The sequence below is a fragment of the Toxoplasma gondii genome, chromosome XII (assembly GCF_000006565.2).
Source record: "Toxoplasma gondii ME49 chromosome XII, whole genome shotgun sequence".
Taxonomy (NCBI): Eukaryota; Apicomplexa; class Conoidasida; order Eucoccidiorida; family Sarcocystidae; genus Toxoplasma; species Toxoplasma gondii.
In genome coordinates, this window is record NC_031480.1 from 3,365,505 (window position 1) to 3,382,886 (window position 17,382).

General features: G+C 50.8%; 2 protein-coding genes across 2 annotated transcripts; one reads left to right on the plus strand and one right to left on the minus strand.

Moving 5' to 3' along the window:
- The first annotated feature begins 500 nt into the window (after window positions 1-500).
- Window positions 501-11,080, plus strand: TGME49_247485 (zinc finger, C3HC4 type (RING finger) domain-containing protein). Its single transcript, XM_018780826.1, has 10 exons — window positions 501-2,019; window positions 3,142-3,296; window positions 3,615-3,661; window positions 4,193-4,273; window positions 4,589-4,806; window positions 5,066-5,126; window positions 5,766-5,818; window positions 6,262-6,309; window positions 6,822-8,985; window positions 9,734-11,080. Exons 1-10 carry the CDS (start codon window positions 1,814-1,816, stop codon window positions 10,016-10,018), a joined length of 3,318 nt encoding a protein of 1,105 aa, XP_018634964.1. The 5' UTR covers window positions 501-1,813; the 3' UTR covers window positions 10,019-11,080.
- On the minus strand, window positions 10,655-17,032 carry TGME49_247500 (acyl-CoA dehydrogenase, middle domain-containing protein). The gene is made up of 8 exons (XM_002367076.2): window positions 16,036-17,032; window positions 14,816-15,082; window positions 14,262-14,542; window positions 13,768-13,957; window positions 13,090-13,284; window positions 12,457-12,668; window positions 11,741-12,139; window positions 10,655-11,515 (listed from the first exon to the last, which is right to left on the minus strand). The coding sequence occupies exons 1-8, from the start codon at window positions 16,426-16,428 to the stop codon at window positions 11,362-11,364; spliced, it is 2,091 nt and encodes a 696-aa protein (XP_002367117.1). The 5' UTR covers window positions 16,429-17,032; the 3' UTR covers window positions 10,655-11,361.
- Between the last annotated feature and the right edge of the window lie 350 nt (window positions 17,033-17,382).

The following is a 17,382-nucleotide window of genomic DNA, read 5'->3' on the forward strand; positions in this document are numbered from 1 at the left end:
AATCAGGTCGCGAAACCGATGACGAAGCGGTCTTTCCACTTCTCTCCAACAAAAAGGTACCTGAGCGCTCCGTTGGCATACGCAGGTGGAGACCGTCTGAATGGCTGTCTTCCTTTCTTCGCCCAGAACCCGCTACACAGAGGCGCTGGGAAAAAGCCTACGCCAACTTTTTGCATCGCGCGATATGTTTCCAGGAGAAAGTGTACATAAACACACACTTATATGCAAATAACCTACATGTAGGCATACACAGAAACATGCACATAAGTATAGATATTTGAAGGAAGTGCGAATTTCCTTCGGTCTTTCTCTCCGTGAGACGAGACACCCACCTTCCGTCTTGCTAGTTGATATTTTCGGCATGCAGGGAAGATGCACTCGCTGTCTGCATCTGCTAGGCCTTGTTCGATGATTTAACTCGAGAAAGGATTTTTTTTCGCTTTCTTCAAGAGTCCCCTTTCCAGAGAGGTGTGTCTTGAAGGAAGAGAAGAACGGGAGAAGGAAGGATGGTTTTCTCCTCGCCACGGCAATATAGCTTCATGCCCTCATGTCCGAGGAAAGAACGGAGTTCTCTTTTTTTGGGTCGCCTCCCAGGAGAGAAAGGACCCTTTTCTGGGGGACACACGCGAAAGAAAACGCCAGAGAAAAAGCAAAACCCTTATCCGTTCTCTTCTTCTCCACTCTCTCGGGTTGCCTTGCCTTGTGTGTCTGCTCGGTCGCCACCCCCCCCCCCAGCAGTCCGCGACTGAGAAAGAGTGCAACTCCTTCCGTTCTGCTTTGACCTCGACTTCCAGTCTTTCTCCAGTTTCGCGAGTCGAGACGAACATCAACAAAAACGCCGGAGGGCAAAGCTGCTTGCCTTGTCCTGTGTGCTGCCGAAAATCGCGAGAAAAGAAGGAAACTCTCCACGGCATGTGTACTTCAGAAAGACACACAACGAATTCTCGCCTGTCTCTTTCGACCCTGTATTTATGTGTGAATGCAAGCCACTACTGATTCAATGCGAAGTCCCATGTCCAGATCGCTTGGGTCGTGTCTCCGTTGCTCTCCTGTGTTTTGAGGTGCGCTGGTGAAACACCGAGTCGCGTCGTCTCGTCCTTTGTGCTGCTCTCAGTTCTTGTCATCTTGGCTTCGCTGGCGACTCCTCGACTTCGTGCTGTCTCTCCCTTGCTCTGCTTCGCTCCGCTCTGAGTCTCTGTCTCTGTTTACTCTGTTCGAGTTACGCAGTTCTGCTTCGCGGAGCCGCCAGGTCGTCCAAGGTACAGCATCTGTGAGCGACTCTCCAGCCTCTGCTCAAGATACAGGCTAGGCTTCCACTCTCTCTTTCCTTCCACCAATCGCGTCTGTGGTTGCTCTTCCCCTCCCTCCTCGTCTTCTCCGCCCTCCGCCTCAACTTCGTGCTCTGCTTCTCTTCTGTGCTCTGCTTCTGGAGACCCCACACATGTCTTCTCTTCTTGTGCGTACGTTCCGCTCTGGATTTTCTCAGTTTCGTCCTTTTCGTTTGCGGCTCGCCTGTCTGCTCTTCCTTCGTCGCGCGGCAGGATCAAGGCGCCGTTTTTCTGGAAGGCTTTCTCTTTAAAAGAGGCTCACGCGTTTCGTCTGATGTCTCTGTGAGGCCTTTGCGCTCTCGCGGGGTGTTCCCTTGGAAGTCCATTTCCTTCGAGCGTACGAAGCCCCGAGCAAGGCCCCGAGCCGATGGCAGCGCATGCAGTCTTGAGGCTGGGAGCGGGCGGCGGTTCCGCGTACGCTTAGTTGTCTAGACAGCTGAGGGCAGAGCGCGAAGTGTGCGCGGCTCTTTGAGGACTTACAGGAAATGATTGTCGTCGACGACGACTCGCCGCCTTCAGCGGCACCAGACCGAAAGGAGCAACGTTCTGCGAAGCGGCCGAGTCAGAAACGCGAGGAAGAGGAAGAAGAGTGGATTTTACGCGGGGGGTCGAGATGCCCCATCTGCTTCCTTGCCCTCTCCAAAAATGTCGCCGCCCTCATGGGCTGTGGACACACTTTCCACCTTCTCTGGTGAGACGCAAGACAGCGGGAAGGAACGCAAGGGGGGATGCGAGAGGGGGACCGAAAAACGGCAACAGAGGGAGAGAACGACAGGGAGCAACAAACAAGAAGGAGAAGGAGGGAAAAAGAGAACGGAGAGTGAGAGGAAGAAACGAAGACATGGAGAGAAATGCAAGACACGCAAAAGCAAGCATCTGTGATTGCAACCAGACAACTGTGTGTGTGTGTACCAACGATCCTTACTGTCTGCCTGGTCAGATGCACGCACAAGCTTTTACTCGACGACCTACTGTCGAGGAGGAAGGCGACAACGCAAGAGAAGATTCTACGTGTATATATTCATATACACCTACATATGTACATATATATATATATATATATATACATATGCATATATATATATATATATATTTATATATGTATTTATATATGTGTATATATATGTATATATATATATATATATATATTTATGTGTAGAGAGACAGGATGAAACACTGTGGTGATGGGACGCGCAAGGTTCTTGGCTTGGAGAAAAAAGGGTACGGAGAACGTCGAGATGCAGCGTCTTCTCGATCCGACGTGGAAACGGGCGTTTGCAGGTGATCGCTGTGCAACGCTGGACGTCGCCACACTTGCTTACGTTTCCCGTCTCGCCCTGTTGTTGGCATCTCTGTTCTCCTCCTTGTTCTCTCTACTTTCTCTTGTTCTCTCTACTTTCGCTTGTTCTCTCTACTTTCGCTTGTTCTCTCTACTTTCCCTTGTTCTCTCTACTTTCTCTTGTTCTCTCTACTTTCTCTTGTTCTCTCTGCTTCCCCTTGTTCTCTCTACTTTCTGTTGTTCTCTCTGCTTTCTCTTGTTCTCTCTACTTTCTCTTGTTCTCTCTACTTTCCCTTGTTCTCTCTACTTTCTCTTGTTCTCTCTGCTTCCCCTTGTTCTCTCTACTTTCTCTTGTTCTCTCTCGTCCCGCACTGTTGCTCATTCTTGGTCTTCACGCTCTCCGTTTCCGCTGCGGTTTGCTTCTGCAGCGCCTCTCGCGGGTCGCTGCCTTCGCCTCTTTTCCCGTGTTTTCTGCATGCCTTTTCCTGCGGCCTTTTGCCTTTTTCTCTGACGGGTCTTCCTGTGCGACTGCAGCATCGAAGAGTGGTTCAAGCAGCGAGGCGGGCGCTCGCAGAAGCCGACATGTCCGTACTGTGCAAAGGAGTATGCGTCCCGGCGTTACATTCTCTCTCTGCATTTCGATCTTCCTGACCTTGCCGCTCGTGTCTCTTCTCTCTCCTCTTCCTCGAGTAAGAGCAGTCCACCTCACGTTCCAGTGCGACTTGCCTGCTTTCCCTCGAGCTTCTTCTGACCTTCTGACTTCCGCTGTTCTCTGTCTCTCTGGCGCTACTGTGATCTCTCTGACGTCCTTCTCCTCTCTGTTCGCGTTATTCTCTCTGCTGTCCTTGTTCTCCCTCTGATCCTTGTTCGCTCTCTAGCAACTCGCCAGACGCTCGTTCGCTCAGACGCGTTCTCGATGTACCGTCGGGGTCTCGCCTCTCTGCGGACTTCATTTTCTTTTCTTGCTGCTTCGTGGTTTGCTTCCATCGTGCTCTGTGCAACTTCAGATGCCGCTGACGAGAATCCGGAGACCAGACTGCGCAGACTCGAGCTGGTAATTCTGTTGCTGAAGGGACATGCCTGCCTTTCGTCTGTGCACATGCGGCTGACGCCTTTGCGTCTGAAAGTCCTCTCTGCCTTTTTGTTTTTCTATGACGTCCTGTCCTTTCACTCGAGATCTCTTATGCTGTCTGTTCTCTCCCCTTGCTCCTCACTTGCCTCCGTTGCTCTCTTCTTCTCTTCTGCCTCACGCACGCGTAGCTCACCTCCTTCGTCCCTGCGCTGGTTCCCGCGTCCTTCTCGATTTCACCTCTTCCCTGTTCTCTCTCGAGCCTTCGTTTTCGCTGCTCCTGTGTCTCCACATGTCCTTCCTTGCGCCTCTCTGTTTTCGTTCTCTTTCGATGTGTGTGGGGTGTTCTCTCCCTCAAGTTCTGCGACGTTCACTCTCGCTCTTCTGTCTTCGCTCCTCTTCGCGTCGCCGTTTGTGTTCTCTGTCGCTTCTGTCTGCTTCCTCACTTCGCTTCTCCGTTTTGTTCCTTACGCCTTCTCCACATTTCTTGTCTCTTGTTCTCCACTTGCTTCTCAGGAGCTGAGGGAGGAACGGCGAGAGAAGGAGGCTGCGCGAGAAGAAGCGATGGCTCACGCTGCAGCACTCGAGGCCCATGAGGTAAATGTCGCTGTCTGTTTTCACCAAAAGAAGGCGAAGCAACGCCGGAAAACGGAGTGCCCTAGAGGCGGATTTGTCTCTTTTCACTTGCAACAACTGTACTGCTTCTGGAGAGTAGCTGTGAGGTGGACGATTGGTTTTCATCGTGAAGGCCTTTGTTTCCGGGTCTGGCCCGAGCCCCAGGAGATCAATCCTCTGCTTTCAACGGGGTGTCATGGAAACGTACAGTCCGCGAGGTTGACTGGCGTCTAGCCGGCTTTTGAACCTCCTACGGTGCAGTGCCGTTTTGCGTTGTCTCTCTTTGTCTGTCGACAGGCGCGAGAAGAAGAACTCGTGCGCCAGCTTCGCGCTGAGGAAGAGCAGAGAGCGAAACTCGCTTCCCGTGTACAGACACTCGAGGAGGCGCGGCTTCGCGAGGAAGAAACTCGACAGAACGCATGTCGCACGTACGAGGAGAATCGCCGCGTGTTGGAAGAAAAGTACCACAAGCTCACCAAGAAATGTCAAAGTCTTCAGTTTCTCGCAACAGTTGTGTAAGTCCGTTCGCCGAAGAGTCGCTGGAGGGTGTCGTGAAATTCTCGCTCCGCTTCTTAACAAAGCGCGGAAGATCGACCACTTACTCTCCTCGCGGTCCGTCAACGACAGCGGGGAGCTCCGGCAACCCACAAGGCCTTTCTGACTGCGGCGTCTCGACACCACGTTCTTCCTGTTCTAGCCTCTGTCCTCGCTGTGCGGTCATGCCTGTGGAAGTCCCCGGTTTCCTCTGTTTGCTTCGCGTTTCTGTCTCTTCAGAAAAGAAGACCGACTCGAAGGCGCGACCCTTCTCGACAAAATTCGACGGCTCCCCGGCCTGGTACACGCGAGTCTGTTCTCCGCAAGGGAGGATGGAAAGGCGGACGAGACAGAGAAAGATGCGCGGACGCGGGAAGGAGGGCAAACGAATTGAAGATGGAAAAACAGGGGAGAAGCGGGAAGGGAAGGCCAGAGGAGACAGCAAACGACAAGCAGCGAAAAGCGAAACAGACAGACTGGAAGACAGAAGAGAAGCAGCGAGGTTGGCCGAAAAGGCGGCTCGGCGAAGCTGAAGGAGAGGTCGGGAGAGAACGCGAGAGAGACACAGTAATGGCGAGGGCGGGAGAGAGACAGCAGCTGCGAGGGCGCAGAGGCGTACAGAGGACGGACAGCGAAAGGGAGCCAGCATCGCTGGAAAGGAATGGTGAAACAACAGGAATGAATGGGGTAAAACTCGACAGGAAGCTGTGGGAGGGGTCGGAACCGAGTTGGAGAAAGATAGCGAAACACATAAACTCATTTAGAGACATAGTCGAAGCAGAAGACACCACGAAAAACCGAAGAGAGTGAGAGGGCAGGCGTGTAGGAGGCGATTCTGAGGAAGGGCAAACAACGAGAGAGAAGTCGAACTTGTCCCACCGCCTGTTGGTTTAAACGTGCGCGAGAGACTCTCCTGAACTGACGCTCCTTTCGCCTGCAGACTTCCGATGAGAAGCTCGCCCGTATTATGCCTCTTGTCGAGTTCCTCAAAAGGTAACTAAGACATCCAGATAGGCGGAAGACGACGGGAAAGCGAATGGGGAGACAAAAATGACGCGCCGAGCTTCGGCGTTTTTCAAACCTACAAGAACAGTTGATCTAGAACGACTGATGAGAACAAATGCGGCTCTCTGCTGGTGTGTCTGCAGCATCCTCACTAGCTGGTGGAAAGGGCGAGATTCTGCAAGAGTGGCACACGGGTTCTTCCTCAGTTGTTCCCCTGTTTTTCGCCTTCGTAAAAAGCAACATGTTCTCCACTTTTTCTGTCTGCTCTTCTCTGCGTCAACGTTCTCGATGTGTTGATATGTTCTCCGTCTTGTTGGCTCTGTCTCTGGTCTGTACATGTTCTGCGTCGACGCGCTTTTTCTGTCTCCTTTCTTTCTAGTGTTCTCTTTGCACATCGACGCTTCGTCTTTTCTTGCAATGCTTGCACTCAGGTCGAAGGCCGTGCGTACCGCGGAACTGAAGAAACTGAAAAAAGAAAAGTGCGTCTTGAACCCGACGGACTCGCACAGGCCCTTTTTTCTGTCTGTGTCTCTGCGTCAAAGAAAGCGAGTTTTAGAGTCTGAGAGTGTCAAGAGCTCCAGTGCCGCGCTTGCTTCAGCACCTCCACGTAGTTTCGGTGACCATCCACAGGCTTACATGAGTTCCTCGTTGTCGCTGTTCTTCGTTTCTTTGCCTCTGACCTTCAGACGATGAAAACTGTTTTCCTTCGGCCTCGCTTTACTTCAGAGGCCTGCTCTGTCTCTCTCGCTAGTTGCTCCTCGTTCCCTGCTCTCCTCCCATCTCTCTTCGTCGTCCATTTCTCTCATCTCGTCCCCCCTCCTGCGTATGTGTCGCTTCGTCAGACTCTTTTCCGGTGTGTTTGTGTCCTGTCTCTCGCAAAATCGGCGGTTCACCCTCGGTCCGTTGCGCTTTGTTCCAGTCGTTGTATGCGCGGCACCTTCTCGTTTAAAAGGGTTTCCTTTCTTCTTCTTTTGGTCTCTTCATTCCCCAGCTTTCTTCTTCGGCGGAAGCTCAGCGCCTCGGCGCTTGCGGAGCTGCCTCGCGACGGCGCTCCAAGCGAGCGGAGACGCGAGGAGGCGAGTTCCTCTTTTACTATCAACAGGCAAGAGAAAGACGGGGAAGCACGAGACAAATGCGATGCGTATCCTCTGCCATCTTCGTCTTCTTCCTCGTCCTCGTCTTCACCTTCTCCCTCCGCGTCTGCCTCTTCTTCTTCCTCTTCTTCCTCTTCTTCTTCATTATCGGTCGGTTCTTCTTCACTAGGTCCAGCACAAAGGTCGGAGAGGCAGAGCGAGGAAAGGCGAGAGAACGCACACGTTTCTGGTGCGTCTTCAAGGCCGCAGTTGCGTCTCTCGCGTGCGCCTGCGCTCCTCTCTCGCCGACTGCCCGGCGGCCGCGCCGATTCGCGGACCTTTGCGGCAGCGAGTCTGGAAGCAAACGGGGGACAGAGGCCCTCTCTGAAGGACCCGGCAAAGCCGCAGGGGACCGACGGTAACGCAGGGGCTGCGGATGCGCGCAAAGAAGACAGCGAAGCCGAGGGTGAGAACAAAAGAATGGGAGAGAAGGCGGGGATTGCGAAGAAGGGAGGAAAGCGAGAGAAGGAAACAGGCATATGTGAAGCAGAGGGAGGCGCGAGGCGGCGAGGAAGCGAAGCGCCTTCTGCAGCCAGGCAAGACGAGGCGAGAGAGTACAGGGAAAAGTCGAGAGGAAGAGAAAACGAGACATGGGTTGTGGGGCGACGACACTGGGGAACCGAGGAGGCCGAAACCTCTTGGCGGAAGCGAAGACGAGAGGAAGTCGACGACGCTGGAGAAACCGGATGCCTCTCTGTGAAAAGGCGAGTCTTTGGGGACAGGAGACAGTTCTTACCAGAGAACGAAAGCCGCGCCGGGGCCAGACCCGCGCAAGCGAGCAGACCGGCATCTCTGCTCATCCACCAAGTGGAAGACGAAGCCGAGGCAGAGAAGCCAGAAGAGGAAGGTTGGCGGGGTAGGAGACAACGGAGACAGCAGTTGATGGAGCTCGAGGTGCAGGTCGTGCCTAGGGATGCAGACGAAGAAGAGCTCGAGGGAGAAGAAGAAGAGACGCAACTTGACAGCGAGCTGGCGTCGCTATTTGAAACTCCTGAGAGTCTGGAAAAAGGACGCGTACGCGTGTTCTGTTCGTCATTCGACGCGCACCCAGTCGTCTCCGGGTCTCCTTCTGCATCGAACGTCGTGGACAGAGACCGTCATGTCTCCCCTGTCTCATCCGCCTCGTCGTCCGGGCCTCTGGGGCCTTCTTCATCTTCAAGCTGTTCCTTTGCCTCTTCGGCTCCGTCCCCCTCTGCGCCCTCGCCACTTCCGTTTGGATCGAACTTCACTTCGGTCTCTTCTGTGTCGTGCTCGGCACCTAGTGCTCCCTTACAGACTACGTCGTTCCCCTGTGCATCTTTGCCGCTGCCGCGCAACACGCAAACGTCTACGCATGCGGCGTCTGAGCGCGACCCCCCTCGCGGCAACGAAGAGATCGGAAGCCTGTCTTCTTGCGACCGTCGCCTGACCCCGGCGACAAGCAAGCAGACCAACAACAGCGTTCCTTCCTTCATTGCGCACTTCCTGCTCTCTCCTTCGAGCGTCGAGAAACTGCGATCCCGGGAGAGAGAGCTCCGTGACACAGAACACGAGTCCAGCGCGTTCTTCGATCGATGCCTAGACGGCTCCCTTCCGACCTCAGCTGTACAGACGCCTCAGCGGCCGCGTTCCAGGGACAACTCGCGAGGCGCCGGCTGGGAGGGAGGGAATGCAGAAAATTCGTCAGGTGTTCGTATACCCGGAGAAAGCGGACAAGAGAGACGGACGGGTGCGGAATCAGGCGTCGAGAAAACTGCCGCATCAACGAGGGAGTCTCGCCTCGAGGAAGCTGTTAGTAGCGGTAGACACGATGGAACAGAGAGATCTAAAAGAGTGGACCCTGAAGAGCTGGACGTCGACGGCGACAGCTGCGAGAGTGACCGAGAAACAGTTCGAGAGAGCTCGGATGCGTCGGACTGCAGCTCCAATGAAAACCTGAAAAACGAGTTAACGCCTTCGACGTCTCTTCGTCGAGATGAAAGAAGGAAATGGGGGTCTCTCCAACCCTATCGACCTGAGAGCTTGACTGCGGGAGTTCCTTGTGTAAGCCGACAACACTTAGTGTTGGACCCCTGCTACGGTACTATGCATTATTCCGTTGTAGGCTGCACGCGTACTCTTCATCACTTCGTCATACACGATTCAAGAAGAGACTTCCAAGTTTAGTTGTACGCCCTTATTAGTCCGGTTATATTTCTCCCCAACACGCGTCAAACGGTGTAATATCTCTCCAGCTACGCAGTCATTCTTGCAGAAATCCCGTTGACGCGGCTGTTTTGTCTGTTCATTGAAGAAAAACAGAGACGAGGAAAGTTCTGTCTCCAGACTAACAGGAGTCTCTTAGGGAATATTGACTACTTCGATATGGACGCAGCCACCTCCTGACTGCTTGTGTCTGGCTGTGATTGGCCACGTACACATGAAAACGTGACTCCATTTACTAGTCCATTCTCGTTGCTGTAGGTATATATACGTGACTATTTCGTATCGGGTAACGCCAGGAAAAAGCCTGACATAGAGAAATGATGTTCGTACACCTAGAACCACCAATGGTGAACGATGTAAGCGTCATTGTCTACGACTGGTTCAATCAGAACAGTCAGCCGCCTTCTGCCTGACTTGAGGGAAACCGCGCCGTGGTCAATCGTAGCTCAAAATGTCATTTTTCTTTTTTTTAGTGGTGCAAAGTCACCGGGTCCAGGAAGCAAAGCCAGTAAATGTCAGTGAGGCTGAATCTATTCCGCCTGATTGTTTCTCTCGTCAGTTTCCTGCATTGTGTCTTTTCTTTCAGAAGGGCGCGTTGGGCGGGCGATCTCGACGCCGGCATCTCGCGAAAGTGAACAGTCCAGGGTGTGGCGGACGGAGCTTGAGAGAGCAAGTGGTCTGCGATAAGAAAAGTCACGACCCTCGGGGCGTATGTACAGCTTGTCTGGCTAAACCTCCCTTTGGGCGCTCTAGACTGTTGAACGCGACCCGAAGCACTGGCGTATTTGGTTCATTTATGAGAGGGAAATTTCAAGTTCAAGGCGTTACGTTTGCGGGGAAGAACTCTGTCGAAAAACGGTTGTTAAATTAATGCCGACAACGTGTGACGTCTCGGGATAACGTTCGTGTTCCTGCAGGACTAGACAGAACCTGTCTGGGATTACAAGACTGAAGCAGAGTGAAAGAATACTGGTATGCCTAGAGACTGGGGTTCCTAACACAGAGGAGGACGAACTGCCGAGAATCAAAATATGAAACCACGTGTGTAGCGACAGCAAGCTTCAGCGAAGTTATGGGCCATTCTCAGCATCCGTCTAGATTGTGAGTGCATGTCGATAATCGTTTGCTTGCTGTAATGCAACCATATGTACAGAAAGTACACGCGTGCATTGTAGGTAGGTGTACCCTTGTCCTGGGGACCTTTCGCCGACCCTTGGGTACTCTAACGAGCAGATGCCTACCTATGTATATATCTACCCATATATACCAAACGTGTCTTGTGTGATTTACACACTTAAATATATGCGTCAATATATATACATGCAGATTCTATTGTTCAAGTGAGTGGATCTGGAGAAGGCAGCACTCCTCAGCGACGGGGCAGAGCGTCCGTCTGTCAAGCTGTTCAATTACTCGAGCTTATGCTTCAGGATCACGTGTAGGAGTTCCTGTGCGACGTTTTATATTCGCGTTCAACGAAACATTCTTGACGGTGGAAGTTTCTGTTCCTTCGTCCCTATTTTCTAAACCACATTTCGTATTCAAGGTCTCTACACTGAAGCATTTTGAAATACGAGACGCACAAGTCGGTAGGTGCCTGTGCTGGCGTCCTCACTGGTGGGTGACACGAAGCAAGAAATGCCGATCTTCAGAGACGGAAAGCTGCTGCAATTTCTATCAGCAAAGGCGTCGCCGAACGCACAACGAAAACAGATTTTTGTCCTCATTTCGTTGCCGAAAAACGTCCTTCGGTGGCAGCCGAAAACCTGCACAGACCCTGAAAGAAGTCGTATATTCTGTTGCATTGGTGGGCTGCAAAAGCTTACGCATAAGGGATAAATGCAACATTTTCACCGACGCCGAATTCTTTAACTCAACCGGTAGAGTTCGTGAAAAAAGGACAAAAGCGACAAGCAATTATATACATAAATGCCACGCACACATGCAAATATGTAAGCGTTTACTTCTTAATACATGCTCGAGCCACTGCGTATGCATGCATCAATACATACTTATTTCCGCGGGGGTTCTCAGATGTACGTTCCCTCGGCAGAGGTCAACTAGGCTTTCTCCGTGAATCTCAACGCAACGCGAAAAGTTATTGAAGCGAAACTACAGTAATCGCCCGTAGAAACATTTAGTTTGTTTCATTCTTCTGTGGCTGCATGCGGACGCCCACGGACCTTTGTCGGCTTAGGCCTCACGCTGCGGACTCTAGAGCTTGGAGTGAGCAGGAGACGATCTTTTCTTTCGCTCCGGATGCAGAATGTATTGAATATGCTCAAGGTACCCTGGAGGGACATCCAAGCGATTTAAAGGCTCCATTTTCGTCGATTCCATCAGCGCTTCGTACACTCGTCCATCGTACCTGTATACACACATGTGTCGAGCTAATGCACCAAAGTGGGGAATGTGCACTTTCTCTGGACTGTGGCAGCTGCCAAAAACTCAGATAAACGCTGGTGCGATGAGACGCACTAATCAACACGCGGAAATACGTGAAAGGAGTAGAACAATGCCAGCGGAAAACAGGTGAGTCCGAGTATGTCACAGTGGGGGACTTGTGCGGCGTTGCATGATCACCAGTTCTCACCTGCCTAGCGCAGAGTTCAGCAACTGGTCTGGGATCCAAAAGGCATCCGCAATGGCAACCGCGTTCGGGCGGATTTTTCTGAGGATGGTTTTGAAGGCAGTCATCAGCCCGTCGTGATGATCAGGGCCGAGAGCTCTTGTAATCACAAACTCGCCAAAGTGCTCGTCGCACCAAGACAGCGCGAGGCATAGCCATAAATCAACCCAGACTTCCCGCACCTCCACGAGCTCAACACGCTTCACCGCCTCAAGAAAAAAATGCAAAACAAGAACCTGCGCATGTGCCGTACCGAGACGCGTGAATTCCACTTTGACCAAGTCAAGGGCTTCCATCATGTCTTTTCCACTGCTGGTCTCCGCCGCATACTGCTGCGCTGCCTTGTAGACCAAGCCACACGATCTGCAGACACACCAAAAATCATCTACAGATATAAACCTGCATGCATATGTATATATATATATATATATACATAATTTATCCAAGTATGAATGGATAAGTGGTCCTGTTATTCGAACCTGTGTGCACTGAATGCTTCACTTAAACGCGTTTTGTCCTGCATATGCAAATACGAGTGAACAGCGGTCAAACCGCATGCATGTCATACTTGGTAAGAGCACTGCCACCGAGGAACTCTTGGCGGTTCTTCATGCAGCGCGAGCGCCTTCTTCAACTGGGCCAGTGTTGTCTGTTTTACCTCATCCACGGCCCGAACGTACCTTCTCCTGTGGATCTCCATAAGCCAGTCTGGATCGAACCAAGGGGTATTTTCAATAGCGGGAGGCTGATGATCTCCAAAGGGGTCGAAATTATGAATGTATTCGAGGGTGGTACCCGCCAGCGTGTGTTTCGGGTCTCTACTCATCATTTTCCTTTGGACGATTTTCAAGAGCACACGTGCGGTCTGGACCGAAAGGACAACCCTGTCACCCTAAATAGAAAAGCATAGGAAATGCTATAAAGCATAATTGTTAATGCATTGGTACAATTGTCGTACAAGCACTCATATGATTTGTGAGAGACAGTGTGGAGCCCAAAACACGATTCAGTTAGGAACAATAGTTCATCGTCAATTTCAATACGTGAGCTGGGTTAACGTCTCGAAACAGTTTGAAAGCGTGTCAATACAAACACTAGGAAAAACAGCAGATAAGACAGCTCAAACGTGGGCAGCTCATCATGTGTTTGTATCAGAGTGTCTTCGTCAGTCGTGCCGGCCATACCATTTGGAAGCTGCATCGTCTTCCTTTCAAGACACTGTTCCTCAAAGTTGCAGAAAGAACTCGAAGACAAACGTAAAATAAGGGTAACTCGTACAAACATATATGTATAATTACGAATTATGTACGTACCTCGTATGTGGCAACAGGCACGAAGTTGACGAATTGGATCGGGATGCCTGAGGCGAGCAGAAATCCGTGACCTCCACAGGCCTTTCTGCACTTTTCCATTCCGTCGGCCACGGAGAGAGACATCATCGCTTTGAGGCAACTCGTCACAGCATGGATTTCTTCAAGTTTCGAGAAATCATCTTTCTTTGCGTCTTCCTGGAAGGGCACAGCGCAGACAAAACGGAAGGAAAAGGAGGAAAATGGTGCTACGAGCTTCACAGGGACTCCACTACATTGCTTGCACGATATATAAACAGTATCTCACAAGGCTAACTCCCTTGGTACTGGGTTGAACTCTGTAGAGTTTCAAGAGGACCTTTTCGTCGTTAAACTTAAAAGTACAGCTCAGGCGCCCGGAATAAGAGAAAAGAAGTCGAGAAATCCGATGAAAGGACATACACCAAGCGGCTCTACAGAATCGAGCACATGTCCACATTTCCAGAACTTACAGGACTATTACAGTGCCAAATGTATGCATCATCGATGCAGACGATCATAGAGACCAGACCACAGGAGGGCAAGTTATAGGGAGACAGAGAAAGATGTGACAAGAAAACAATGGTGCAGCCGAAACACATCTGAACGCATATCTGTGGAATCACTTTTGCAACTGCTTTAGGATCTGGGGGATGGGCGTACGATGAAGCTGTTGTAGAAGGCATCCATCCATATTCCTGTGACAGTGTACGCGACAGCTGCAGCGAGGAGAGGAAACAGGGTGATCTGTTGAGTGCTGTAATCCAAAATCTGAACCTCTGCATCCCGACTGCTGTCCTTCGTTTCGTGCTTCTTCATGGTCATCGGAAACTGCCGCCTGACGGCGCTGTACCTGGTAGCCGCGAAAAGACATTGTCGTGACAACGGTTTTCTCCAGAGAGGTCGTATTCGATTCGTGTTACGCTTTCCAACATATAATCACAAGGAGTTGTAGACTACTGTTTACGTTTGTATACATGGACATATCTCAAGCCAGAATTCCCGATGAACGGGCAAGATGATTCCGACGCCGTGCGTCACTTTGCGTACCCATAGACGATCAAAGAGGCATTTGACTGAGAATATATGTGTAGGCGGGACTCTCTTAAAAGAGCCAGCTGACATTACTGATTCAAAGCATGTTCGCCGTCTCTCACCGAATTGCTATCACGACGCTCTTGGCGAGCTGCGGTCCAGCAGCCATGATGATTTGTTTCCGTGTGAACGTCATGGTGCCGTACATGAGCTTCTTACTTCCCAAAGGTTTGTAAGTCCCCTGTCTATCAACATGGCAGTACTTCATTAGCAGGTTTCGGCGTGGTATTCGCACGTTATGGAGCTGGACGCCGCCATTATCCATGCTGTTATAGCCAAGCTTTTTGCCGATGTGAAACAACTTAACACCTGGCAAGCTTTCGTGAGTGTTTAGATCTCGGACCTGGACACAGGAGTGAGTTGACACATGACAGCAGCGACGACATGGACTGTCAAACTCACACCTGTCGAGCTGTAATCACGTTTATAAGGGAGTACCCATGATCTACAACACGACACAGGAGAGAAGAGCTATGCTGGTCAATTTGTCGCAGTTCCATCTTCATTAAATGAACAAACACCTCTACGCAGACAGAAGCATGTGCTTATATACAGGCAGAAGCACAACGGCTGGTACGCTGCCGAATGCATCGTGCGACACGGCATCCTCTCTAACCTGAAGAATGAAAGGGTGTACTCCGTAGTCTTTATCGTGGATTCGAAGACGGGCCATGCATACGCAGTGCGTACACGATTTCGCCAGTCCGCCAGGCCACCATTTCGTCGACTGGAGGGAGGGAGTATTAAGAACCCACTCATCAGTCTTGTCATCGAAATCTGCAGTCGTTTCTAAACCCGAAACGTTCGAACCGTGAGCCAGCTCAGTCTGACAGTAGGTGCCAATAATCCGGAAATCCTCGGCTAGAGGAACCCAGTAACGTGCCTGAGAAAAACCATGAAAGCTAAATTTGGACCTGTTTAGGTAGCGGTCCTCATGTAGAGATGCAGCCGGAAGACACCACGAAAAAGGCATGGAAATTCCACTGCATGGCCAGCATTCCATTTATGGTCGATGATGCCGCTGAATCTGAATGTTTACTGCCATATTTCCTTAGCATCTGGTTCGTTTGCCATGAACCCCCAGCGCCAGAAGCAGCGACTCCGCGAGGAAGTCACGAACGTGTCGGAGCTATCATGCATTCAAGCAGAATGTATCTATGAATCCTTCTCTACATGCTGTTGTGTTCCTTGATGCATGCGAGATGGACTTCTGTAGTTACGCGTGAAGTAGACTAGACACGATTTAGATGCAACGACAATCGCCAAGCGCTCACAATAGAAATACCTGCGCATACGAGTAGCATCCTCATTCCATTAATGACTTCGGCAAAATATGTGAATGCCAAGTATAACTGAGACACTGCCTTGACTCATTGTTCCTGGTTCATACAGTTCACACCGTAGAAACACATTTGTGCCAGGGAGGTCTCGGTCGCTGTCGCCACGCGTGATCTTTACAACAAATCAGTCATACAGTCATGTCGTATCAACGGCAGGTAATCGACTTCGTTAGCACTGAAGCGACCTGCGACATTCCTTATGTGTGATGCCATACGTGTCTGTCGCCCTCGGGCAGTTCCAGTGTTCTCTGTACATGAGTGTCCCAGCATGCTCACGGCACATTGCCTAAACCATACACCTACTCTTGCGAATTACGAATCTAAGAGCTTCTATAGTCGAATACACTGCCGCCGTATTTATAGATACAGAATATCATATACGTACGCATATCCGTAGATTAGCGAACAAGGAGAATGATCCGAAGTGTCCGTTTCCTGTACAAGTTACACATGTTTACGAATAGAACGTCTGCTCGTCATCCAGTGGCGCCCTCACCTGTTCTTCATCGCACATGTTCTTTAGCGTTGGAAGGAACATTGTCAGATGAAGCATCACAAACATATCTTCCCCGGCAAGGATTTGTAGAGGACCAATAGCGTCATCACGGTCGATTAACTCCAGCTGTCGAATCACCTTAACAACCTCCTCCGCCAACCAACAGCCCCGGACGTACTGTTGAGTGGTTCCATCTGCTGACCACAAGTATCTCAGGTCAAAGGCTGGATTTCGGGCAAGGGCTAAGCGGAGCTTCGTAAGGACCGCAAAACCTTCTCGGCCATACAGTGCGTAAGTGAAATCCGGAATTCTGAATGAACATCTTTTTCTCTCGTACTCCAAATCCGGATGCACTACGGACCCGTCGAACTCTGTTGTTGCCGTCTCACTCATCGTTGCATACAGGAATGTAAAAAGGCATACAAAATGAACCCTCAATGGTAGAAATCAATTTCTGCCTCGCCTGCGACGACCGGGTATGTTGTTGCCTCCACAGATTCTCTCTTATTACGGATCGCGAAGCGATGCATCAGAACAAGGCGTCAACACCTTCCAGGTCTCCGCTCAACAAACGATCCTAGTGAAGGGAGCGACGTCCGCAGCCCTCGAAATGTAATGAATACCAGAATTCGAGCCTGGTGGTGTGTAGCAGCCGTGTATTTCTCACGGGCATAGGAGAAAGACTGACAGAAAAGAATAAAGCGTTGGCCAAAAAGTGTACTTCCAAGACCACTGAACTGGATTAACACCATCAGATTTCAGCCGGTACGAACTGTCTTTAAAAGAATAATTCGTCCTGCTGTCTAGATTTGGAAATAACAAATCGCGTTTTTCACGAACCCGCAAAGACAAAATTCGAAACAATCTTTCTGAAAAGTTGAGAGCACTTGCTTTGGGGAGGAGAGCAGGTGCACTATATTTGGTACCAAGATCAGCACGATTTACGTTTCCTGGTTTTACATGAAGCGTTCCTCAAACACATCACATGGCTATGGACAACGCAAATACAAAAAAGCGGAAAACCTGTAGAACCCGTAACTGACATGCACCGTTGAGGTATTTGTCGAACCGTTCTGCTAGCTGCAGGAAATTCCACGTGGAGTTCAGCTTAACAGCCTTATGTGGATTTAAGGTGCTCGCGTTTCCGGCAGAGCCAAAAAGCATCGTCACGTCTCTACAGAAGACGGCGGCCACGTAGGGCCGCTTCGTGGGGTTTGATATTGCTGCTAGTAAACACGTCGGACAACGAAACAGCTGGGGTGTGTCAATTGACCAGTTGAGACGCAATTGCTCAAGGGCACGGGTGTAGGAATAAACTCGGCCAAAGTTGGTGAACTGGGAGAGTCG